This window comes from Oryctolagus cuniculus, chromosome 5 (genome assembly GCF_964237555.1).
Source record: "Oryctolagus cuniculus chromosome 5, mOryCun1.1, whole genome shotgun sequence".
NCBI lineage: Eukaryota > Metazoa > Chordata > Mammalia > Lagomorpha > Leporidae > Oryctolagus > Oryctolagus cuniculus.
The window spans coordinates 8893098-8903191 of NC_091436.1; the positions used below are offsets into that span (position 1 = coordinate 8893098).

General features: G+C 55.5%; 1 protein-coding gene across 1 annotated transcript; it reads left to right on the forward strand.

Annotated features, from left to right (window-relative positions):
* The first annotated feature begins 1124 nt into the window (after nt 1-1124).
* Nucleotides 1125-9444, forward strand: TAGAP (T cell activation RhoGTPase activating protein). Its single transcript, XM_008263738.4, has 10 exons — nt 1125-1262; nt 1806-1889; nt 1981-2034; nt 2346-2412; nt 3536-3684; nt 4369-4530; nt 5051-5160; nt 5573-5768; nt 6164-6278; nt 7549-9444. Exons 2-10 carry the CDS (start codon nt 1863-1865, stop codon nt 8715-8717), a joined length of 2049 nt encoding a protein of 682 aa, XP_008261960.2. The 5' UTR covers nt 1125-1262; nt 1806-1862; the 3' UTR covers nt 8718-9444.
* Nucleotides 9445-10094: the final 650 nt, after the last annotated feature.

Here is a 10094-nt window from a genome sequence, read left to right on the forward strand (position 1 = left end):
CCTGCAGGTGCACTGCTGAATATCAATCGGGAGTCTGTCCTCAGATCCCCTACCGAGACACTGCGCCACAGGGCAAATTTCAACATCAAGACAGCAGAGCTGTCAATACCAAAGTGTCTTGCAATCTGAGGTGCAGATGGGGAATTCAGCCAGGCTAATTTCAATCTCCGTGCGGAAGAGCAACACCTGTGCGGCCAGGTGCGCACGGGTCTGGAAGCACCCAGACGGAGAAAGACAGCCTCACAGCGGTGCTGGCCGCTCCAGCACGGGCTGCCTCGGCTACTCCGCACTCTGGGTTAGGGGAAGTGCACAGGACGCTGCTGTCCTGAGCCTGGCTGCTTTCACTCTCCAGTCAGAGTGTGAGACTCACTGGGTTGTTACAGGCTGTTCCCTTTGTGTGGGGTGGAACCCGCTCCATTGCGTGGATGGATCATAATTTATACATTCTTTCTACTCTTGAGCTTATGAGTGGCTTCATGTAAAGACCAGAACTCTCTTTGAGGCAGGAGACGCCCACCATGAAACTGACCCTCTCCCTCTGCCTGAAAGTGCTCGGATCAGAGGAATGTTCCAGGTCAGAACTGTGAATTCGGCGCCGTTATCTGCGTCCAGGGGCCACAGGTAGGAGAGGGCGCTGACACCCAGCCGCTCTAGCTGGCGGGCTTCCTAATTCCAGAACACACTGGCCATCATCTCTCAAAGAAGGGGCCGTGCCTTGCCTTTCTTTCTGGTTCTGTGACAGCGTCCTGCACCCAGGGGTGCCAGTGGGGGGGTGGTGATGGTGGACAGTGGGTGGGAGGGGAACAGTACTGAAACAGGATACCAGAACCAAGAAGCACCTGAAATCCCCACTTCACAAACGAACACGCTGTTTACAGAGAACAGGACTCTTCCTCTACGTCCCACCCGTGACCTAACCAGAGCTCCCATCCATGCGCTCTATGTCATCTTTTCCACTCCTAGTAGTTTACGGACTTTTTTTTTTTTTTGCTTTGAAGTGGAAGAGAAAAAAAAAAGAGGAAAGAACAGAACCGCGGCTGCCCTAAAAGGAAGGAGGAAGTGAGAGCCGGGCAGCGCCTGGCGGGCTGAGTCTGTTGACAGCCGTGATGCGCCTTCCGCCTCGCTCACATCTGAATTTCCACCTGCCCGCCCCCTGCTTATAACCCGCGCACGTGAAGTCAGGGCAGCTGCCCACACCCTGCCGTGGCCATGCCGCTCCCCGCAGCTCCCGCCGCTCCCTGGATGTAGCCGGCAGCCCTGGGGTGAGTACTCGCAGGTGCCTGCGCCCACCCGCAGAGAGGGGCGCGGGGCTCGCAAGCGCAGGGGAGCACAGGCACTGGGGGCGGGGGCGCCGGCTCCAGGCGCTCGCTGTTTGCTGTTCACGGCGAGCAGCCTCCTGGGAAGGGGTTTTTGCCTCTCTGGGTGGGATGAGAAAAGCCAGGGAAGGCAGCGCAGGCTTCCGTGCGGTGGGCAGAGCGCGCACACAGAGACGCACACAGACACACACACACACACATACACACACCCCAGTTGTGACAGTCAGCGGTTCTGGGATTGCCTCTGGAGGCCTCCGCAGCCCACAGATAACAGAGCTGGGAACCGCCAAGAATCCAGCTCAGAGAATTCTAAAATGACCGTGTTCTGGGGCTGCTGGTGGCGGCACAAGGCTTTGGGTAACACAGAACTGACAACTACTCAACGACAACTTCTCCGGTGGCTTCAGTCTCTGTGTTTGGCAAAGCCGCGAGGCCACTCACCAACTTAACCCGAGTGCCTCTCACTGCCTTCCCTGTGCCTTGTTGTAGGCAGAGCCAGAGACCCAGGGGAGACAGCGCCACCCGCGACCGACAGCCCAGGCTCCGATGAAGCTGACAAGCGGCTTTGACGCTGTAGGTACCCCTGCTTCCACTCCTCCATTCATAATTCTTAGAGGCTACAGACCAGAGACCTTTACCTAATTTTATTTTTTTTCCTCTTTAGCCAAAAACACTAAATGCCAATAACATGGAGACATTGATCGAATGCCAATCAGAGGTAAGAAAACTGTGTTTAAAACCTTCTATCTGCACTGTGAGAAGATGAAAAACTTTCTGTGAGATCAATTATCTGGACTGTTTAATTATCAGAGTAGAAAATTAACATCATAACTAAAGTCAATTAAACTCATCAGTGGAATTGTCTATGATAAGCAAGGCTTTAACACTGATTCTAGAAGCTAAAAAAAAAATCAGTGCACTCTGTAGAATTCCTTTTTGGAGGGAATACAATGTCGTATGCACATTTTATGGGGAAAGACTGGGTAGGTTTCTTCAGTCACAGTTTTAACTGAAATAAATATATTTTAGGGTGATATAAAGGGACACCCCCTGCTGGCACCATGTGAGAGCGAAGATAGTATCTGCCAGCTCATTGGTGAGTTTTGAAAACATACCATCTTTTCCTGAAGTGCAAACAACCAGAGTTCTTGGTTTGCAAAGCCACCGTGCTTCTCTGTACTAGGAATCTGCCTTATCAAGTGTTCTCTGAAAGACCACAGAACATTAACACTTTGGTGGCAGGCAAGCTCCAGCCATCTAGAGCTGTGAGTGCTCCAGTGGGCAGCCCCCTCTCCACGCATCCCCCCCGCTCCATAAGGGGCTTACGAATCTGCTCTGACAGGGCACGCAGACATCGAAAAGGTGCCCGTCTTCCTTCTCCCAGGAAGCAAGTGTCGCCCATCTCAAATCCCAGCTTTCAATTCTTCCCCAAAGGCACCTGAGGGTCACGGGGCCCTGGGGACCCCTGGGGACCCCTGGCCCAGTTCTGAAGGCTCCGGCCGGGCCAAGATGCTCTCCGCCTTCTTCCTCCTGCTGGAAGACGGCGGATAGAAACAGGTGCCAGTGCAGTTAGAAGGGAGACCCTTGCTAACCAGGGAGGAAAAGACAGAAGTCCCTTGGAGATGGCGAGGCCCCGGGCGTCCCGCCGCCCAGATTGTGGAAGGACGGGCTGTCCTAGGAACAGTTCACTGGTAATTCCCAGTTCAAGCCCCTCCCTGAAACAATTTGGGTTTCCCCAGCCGGAAAGGGGGAAATCTTGAAATCCCAGGGGACGGCAGGCTGGCGCCCTCTAGTGGCTGCTTGGTGCTAGCTCCCTCTGTTCCATGCTCTTCCCTAATGAAAAAGGTGGACGCTAATCCATTTCATATCAGAAATGTCCCCTACAGTTATTAACACCAACACCTTAAGATGTTTGCCTGTGGCCTTCTTGGGCTCTGCTACCTTTTTGTAACAAACAGCCAGGGAACGGCAAAAACAGGAAAGGCGGGGCTTTGAGGAACCTTGGTGTTGATGTTTAGGGGCTGGTTGCCCTGGTAACAGTGCGGTTTTGTGTGTGTGTGTGTGTGTGTGTGTGTGTGTTGGTTTTTTGAAATTATCCCCGTCCCCCATGCATACCATCAACGACACTGTGTGATGGACGCTATCTGTTTTCTCGTGTGGACCTCGACTCGTTAGCATTGCAATCTGATGTTCTGTCCACCCTGTCTCCCGGGCCGCAGAGGTTAAGAAGAGAAAGAAGGTGCCATCATGGCCGTTTCTCACGAGAAGGCTGTCTCCTCCGTCAGACTTCCCGGGGGCTCTGTCCCTGTTCGATCAGCCCTTGGCCATCATCTGTGGTGACGACGACACACTCCCCAAACCCATTCAGGTGGGTGCGCGTGGCTTGACTCAGAAACCTCCTGGAGTTCTCGGTTGGACGTGGGAAGTCCGTGGGGAACCTGACCGTGGTCCTCACGCTGGACTCGCTGGGGCTGTGCTTTCGTGTTTTTGCACTCTCAGGAGTGAGGCTCCCACACACGCGTGCGGCCAGGACACCTGACGGCTTGCCGTCTGGAAAAGAGCCGTCCTTGGCGAGGAGCTCAGAGCAACGGTCCCCCCACCCCATCCCCACCTCCCACCGCCACGGTCCCCTGACTCCATGGAGTTAAGAGTGCAGAAAATGTGTTGCTTCTGCAACGTGGGCAGGCGGAGAACAGAAATCCAACCCCGTGCAATGCTTCCACGGAAGGGTTTGAAAGCTGAGAGGCCTGCCTAAAGTCATTTTGAAATGTGTGCAACTGGAATTGCACGGTTGGTCTCCTCTTAGGAAAATGGAGGGGGCTGAGGGACTCGCTGACAGCAGATGTACTGGAAGCGAAGGCTGGCGGGAACGCTCTGGCCGAAGCGCTCTCCCCGTCACCCCAGAGAGCACGGCCTTTTATGGAGAGGATATTTTATGGCTGGGCCAGCTGGGGAATGTCCACGGGCACGCAGATTTGCATAGATCCGAGGCGGAGAAGCGTGCGTCCGTGCACCCAGTGACTGCTTGCTGTCCCGTCCCTGTCTGCTCCAGGACATCCTGGCTGCCCTGTGTCTCAGGGGCCCTGCCACGGAGGGCATCTTCAGGAAAGCGGCCAGCGAGAAAGCCCGCAAGGAGCTGAAGGAGGAGCTCAACTCCGGGGCGGCAGTGGATGTCGCGGGGCTCCCTGTGCACCTCCTGGCCGTCGTCTTCAAGGTGAGTCCGCGGCGGCCGTGCCCAACAAACAGCCTGCCAGCCGGCTCTGTCACGCCCCTTCTCAGGAGCCAATGAGCGACCTCTCTCCCTATGGGCGGCTCTTGGGGTTTCCTTGTTTTAGCTTAAGCCTTGTCATTGTTTCTGTAAGCACCCCTGTTTCCCATCACCCCAAATTCCGGCAGCAAGGGAATGCACTAAGTTCTGCCAAAAGTGTGATGACAAAAAGGAGACTTGCGGGTCCCATGGCCAAGTCTATGCCCTGAGATCTAGTGGCCCCTCGGAATCCACCCACCTGGGGCTGGAGCCTCTCGCTGTGCCCGCTGTCAGGCGAGTTGTGAGATGCGGGTCTGAGAGAAGTTTCCCACTCATCAAAGAGCAGAACGAAGTGGGTACAGCCTAGCACCAGACAAGCACCAGGGTGTCCCGGGGTGGAATGCAAGCGACGGGAGAATGAAGACCCCACCGGTGGTGCAACCACCACAGGCCAACGTCCACCCTTCCCCCACCCCCGCCCCCCCAGGACTTCCTCAGAGGCATCCCCCAGAAGCTGCTTTCCTGCGACCTCTTTGAAGAGTGGATGGGGGCCCTGGAGAAGCCAGCCGAGGACGACAGAGTAGAGGCGCTGAGAGAGTAAGTCCCCCAAGACTTCTCAGGCTGGGATAAAAGTGAGCCGCCTACGCCTGGGGATGGCAGTTCAATAAAAAGAGGCAAGCAAACCAGTGTTCAGGGTCTTAGAAGCAGAAGGAAATTCTGCAAGGCTGAATGGTGACAACGTAGCTGTTTGCAGTGTAAAGTCACCGGGTGGTGAGATGGGCGGTATGGGCGTCCCGGGGCCCGACCGGCCTCTTTGCTCTTCCAGACCTGTGCATAACCAGTCCCGTTCCATGTCCGTTGCTACCAAAAGCGTCTGAGTGAATATTTCACAAGACTACTTCCTCTTTTTAAAGGAAGCCTGCTTCTGGCAGCAGCTTGCAGCACGCTACGCTGAAGCCAGCCGAGGCAAGGAGCTGCCCCGAAACTCAGGCCCCTCCTCTCATTGCAGGATCGCGGACAAACTGCCCCGGCCCAACTTCCTACTGCTCAGGCACCTGCTGCTCGTCCTGCACCTGATCAGCAAGAACTCCGAGGTGAACAAGATGGACGCCAGCAACCTGGCCATCTGCATCGGGCCCAACGTGCTGTCGCCCGCGCACGACCACCACTTGTCCTTCGAGGCCCAGAAGAACCTGCACGGGAAGGTTCGTTCTGCAGGTGCACGAGAAGCCTCCGGGCTGGGATCGCAGCGTCAGGCCGCGAAAGCCCCGCGGGGGAGCGCTTCGGTGTTTCTCCAGCCGGCCGGGGATCCTGAGGGAAGCGCTCGGCGCAGGCTGCCCCCCTTAGATACGCACAGCCCACGCAGCCTCCCAGGTCTGCGGCCTCGGTCTAACAGCGTGTCCTGAAACACCAGACGCTGTCCCACGTCAGCGGAATTAACGAACAGGCTTCTGCCCGCCCTTTGCAGACTCAGGCATCCCTCGTTCTCATTCCAGTTCAACCTCCCCCAGGGGCGGCCCTCAGCGCGGGCCCCTTCTTCCCCCACTCCCTAAGGAAAAAAATGTCCCAAAGCCGACAGCCTCCCGATTTCTCCTCCCAGGTTAAGACGCTGGTGGAATTCCTCATCGATAACTGCTTGGAAATATTTGGGGAGGACATTCCGGCTCCTTGCGGCCTCACGTCTGACGACTCCCTGGAACACACTGACAGTTCAGGTACGGAATGTGCGGCCCCGGGGTGGGGGGCGGGGTGTGGGGAGAGGGGCCTGCGTGGCCAGGGACGGCAGGGATCTCTGGTATGTGACGCTGGAGTCACCTTCACAAATCACCGGGGTGTACTGGACGCGAGTCCATAAAGAAGTCCTCGTCCGGGAAAGCCGAGCTCTGTCTGGCGTCTCCCAGCAACCCCCGCAGCCTGCAGCCGCTCTGCCGGCTTCAGTCCGGAGCTGTCCGCCTCCACGCCCATCCCAGCCCACTGCTGCTTTTACGAAACACTCGGTAGCTGTGGCGCTGGGCTGAGCAGCCCTGGTCTCCACACAACGGAAGTGGGCCCAACAAGACAGCCATCACATTTAAAATGTTTAAAACAACAATTTTTAAATTTTAAATTCAATAAATTTTCAGTGAATGCTATCTTCTCTCTCCTCCTGCCTCCCTCCCTTCTTTCTTCATTCTCATTTCCTTTTTCTACTTTCTTCTCATCTTAAAATAAATTTGGAAAGAAATTTTTTAAAAAATTTCTTATGTATTTGTTTGCAAGACAGAAAGACACAGAGAGACAAGGATCTCCCATTCGCTAGTTCACTCTCCAAGTGCCTGTGATGGCCAGAGCTGGACCGGGCTGAAGCTTGGAGCCAGGAACTCACTCCAGGTCTCCCACATGGGTGGCGGGCACTCAAGTCCCTGAGCTGTCCCCTGGAAGCTGGAATCTGGGGCACAGCTGGGACTCCAAGCCAGACACTCTGATGCGGGAGGCGGGCATCCCAAGCAAACTTAGCTGCTGAACCAAGGCCTGCCCTGAAACTAAAATTTAAGATTGATTGATTGATTTGGAAGTCAGTTACAAAGAGAGACAGGGAGCGACAGACAGAGGGTCCATCCACTGGTTCATTCCCCAAACAGCCGCAATGGCCCGAGATGAGCCAGGCTGAAGCCAGGAGCTTCAATCCGGGTCTCCCACATGCAGAGCAAGGCCCACACACTTGGCTTTTCCCAGGCGCATTAGCAGGGAGCTGGATCGGAAGTGGTGCAGCCAGAATTCAAACCAGCATCCAGACGGATGCCAGCATTCCAGGCAGTGGCTTAACCCAAGCCCACAACGCCACCACACCAGCCCCCCAGAATCTTAGTATGATACATCTTTGTCATGCCAGGCCTTGAAGTGGTTCCCTAGGGCCATGACTGCCATGAGTGGGGTGAACTGCAGTAAAAATGTATTCTGAAGAAAGCCGTGTGCAAAGTTCAACTGTCCCTTCACCTCCCACAGACACGTCCACCCTGCAGAACGACTCCGCCTACGACAGCAATGACCCGGACGGCGACGCCACCGGTGCCGCAGACTCCCCGGGCCGGCAGCCCCCGGCGGCCAAGGCCGAGGTGGCCAGCTCAGACTGCAGGGCACCGCGGGCCGCGGGCGAGTTCCGGCTGGAGCCCATTGCGAGCACAGTGGCCAGGCTGAAAAGCTACGCCAGCCAGCCGGACCGGAGGTACTCGGAACCCGGCGCCTCACCCTCCCAGGAGTGCCTCGAGGGCCGGATGACAAACCAGAAGCTAACCAGGAGTGAGGACGACTTCACCAGGGGGCAGGCTGCAGACCCGTTCCCGGAGGAGGTCTTCCCGGCCCCGCCAGGCAAGGGTGGGAGGCCCGGGGATCTGAAGATCAGGAACCTGGCCCAGGGTCTGGCGCTGCGGCGGGGGCTGGTGGCCAAGGCCTTCTCCAGCGGCTCCCTGGACGGGGCGGCTGAGAGTCCGCCCCCAGCGTCTCCTTCCAGCCCCAAGAGAAATTTCTTCACCAGGCATCAGTCTTTCACCAGCAAGACGGAGAAGAGCAAGCCCAGCCGGGAAATCAAAAAGCATTCTGTGTCTTTCTCCTTCGCCTCTCACAAGCAAGTGCTGGCCAAGCCCCCCAGCGTGGGGCCTGGGAGAGCCAAAGGCTTCGCCACCGGGGACCAGGGCAAGAGGGTCCTGAAAAGAGAAAGCCAGCTGGCTGGCCGCATCGTCCAGGAAACAGGGGCCGAACGCCACAGCCAGACAGCCCTGGACGGCAGCACGCGCTCCTACGCCCTGTTGGTGGACGAGGTGTTCCCGCTGGCTGCGGCCAGGGGCCCCGGGAGCCCCCCGTCCTACGAGGAGGCCGTCCGGTGCCAAGCAGCCGGACTCATGGCCTGTGCGGGCCAGACTGTGGCGAGCATGAGGGCGAGAATGCTTGGAGGGGACTCGCAGGACGGGTGTGGGCGCTGCAGGCTGGGCAGGACGGTCCCTGCGCCGGCGGGAACACCAGGGCCCTGGCCTGTGCGCCAGCCACCTGAGATGCTCACGCCAAGGACCACGCCGGAGTCTCTACAGAGGGAGAAGCTGGACGGCCGCGGGCTACGCTGCAGCCAGCCAGTCTTTGAGGCAGACCAACTCCAGTATGCTAAAGAATCCTATATTTAGCAAGGAAGACCACGCCCCCAGGATGCTGGGTGTGGCGTCTCTGTGAACCTGTAACTGGGAAACTGCCTGTAGATACACTGTTTCCAAAAGAAGTCACGAATAAGCTCCTTCAGACATTTGTCCGTGAGGGTGTCTGTGCACCTGAATTTGTGCAATATGGAACACGTGCAGAAAACGCTGTATATAGGCCAGTGTCCGGTGCAAGGGCGGCCAGGGTGAGGACCCCTGCATCCCCGTGTGGGTGGGCTTGCAGCAACACTGCTCTGTGTCTCCCGTCCTGGGACAGATCACCACCGGCCTCTATGTAAAAATCCCCTGCGCTTCTGTCTGTGCTGCCGGTCTTCCCCTTTGTCCACAACTCCACTTAAATGTTCCAATCTCTGCAAAAAGTTTACTCCACTAAGTGGCCCTAGGCGACTGGTTGTCTACAAGGAACAGTTCCGTGGTTGGCGTTGTCAAAGGGATTATCAACACCAGGCAAAGAAAAGGCCACAGTGAAAACTATGAAAAATGCTTAAACACGCCCTTTCCATCACCTAATTAAACTTGGGTGGGAGACTGAGAGTGTGTTCTATCAACAGGAACTCGTTGGAGCTCTTGGGGTGTCTATGTAGATCCACAGTGTCTTTTCCACACCGTGCGAGTGAATGGTTCTACGAGCACCAGGGCTCATGCATAAAATCTCAGTGTAACCGCACTACAATAAATCGCCCTTCTCATTTGAAAATGAAAATGTTCTTTCTTTACTGACGTGTTATCTTCTTTTCCTTCAGTTTGTGGAAATCCACTAAAAACATTCATACATTGGTTTATTCAGCAAGCACTTATTAAATTTATATTCATTATTCCAGACCAATGGCAAGACCATGAATCTTGGGTTTAGGAAAGATAATCTCTGTTCTCTTGAAGTTTATAAAATAATTTTTTTAAAAAAGTGCCCATTTTGCAGGAGTTGTGGTGTAGCAGGTAAAGCTGCCACCAGCGACGCTGACATCCCATATGGGCGCCAGTTCAAGTCCTGGCTGCTCCATTTCTGATCCAGTTCCCTGCTAATGGCCTAGAAAAGCAGCAGAGGATGGCCCAAGTGCTTGAGCTCCTGCCACCCACTTGGGAGACCTGGCCGAGCCCCGGCCATTGCAGGCATTTGGAAGTGAACCAGCGGACAGAAGATTTCTGTCTCTTTCTCTCTGTAACTCTGCCTTTTGAATAAATAATATAAACATTTTTAAAGTGCCTATTGTACCCCATTTTTTGCAGCAGCATGAAGTCACAGGGTGCTATCACAAATGTAATTGTTCCCAATTCTAGTGAACTAAACTTTTCATCATTCCTATGTCTCATTTTTATTGCTTGCTTGTTAGCAAACATCATAGTAAA

What these genes read in the sequence shown, in the direction of transcription:
- TAGAP (XM_008263738.4), top strand. Translation starts at nt 1,863, where the DNA reads ATGAAGCTGACAAGCGGCTTTGACGCT. An exon ending in TGATCGAATGCCAATCAGAG is followed by an intron (nt 2,035 to 2,345) that starts GTAAGAAAACTG and finishes AATATATTTTAG; the next exon opens with GGTGATATAAAGGGACACCC. An exon ending in AGAGTAGAGGCGCTGAGAGA is followed by an intron (nt 5,161 to 5,572) that starts GTAAGTCCCCCA and finishes CTCTCATTGCAG; the next exon opens with GATCGCGGACAAACTGCCCC.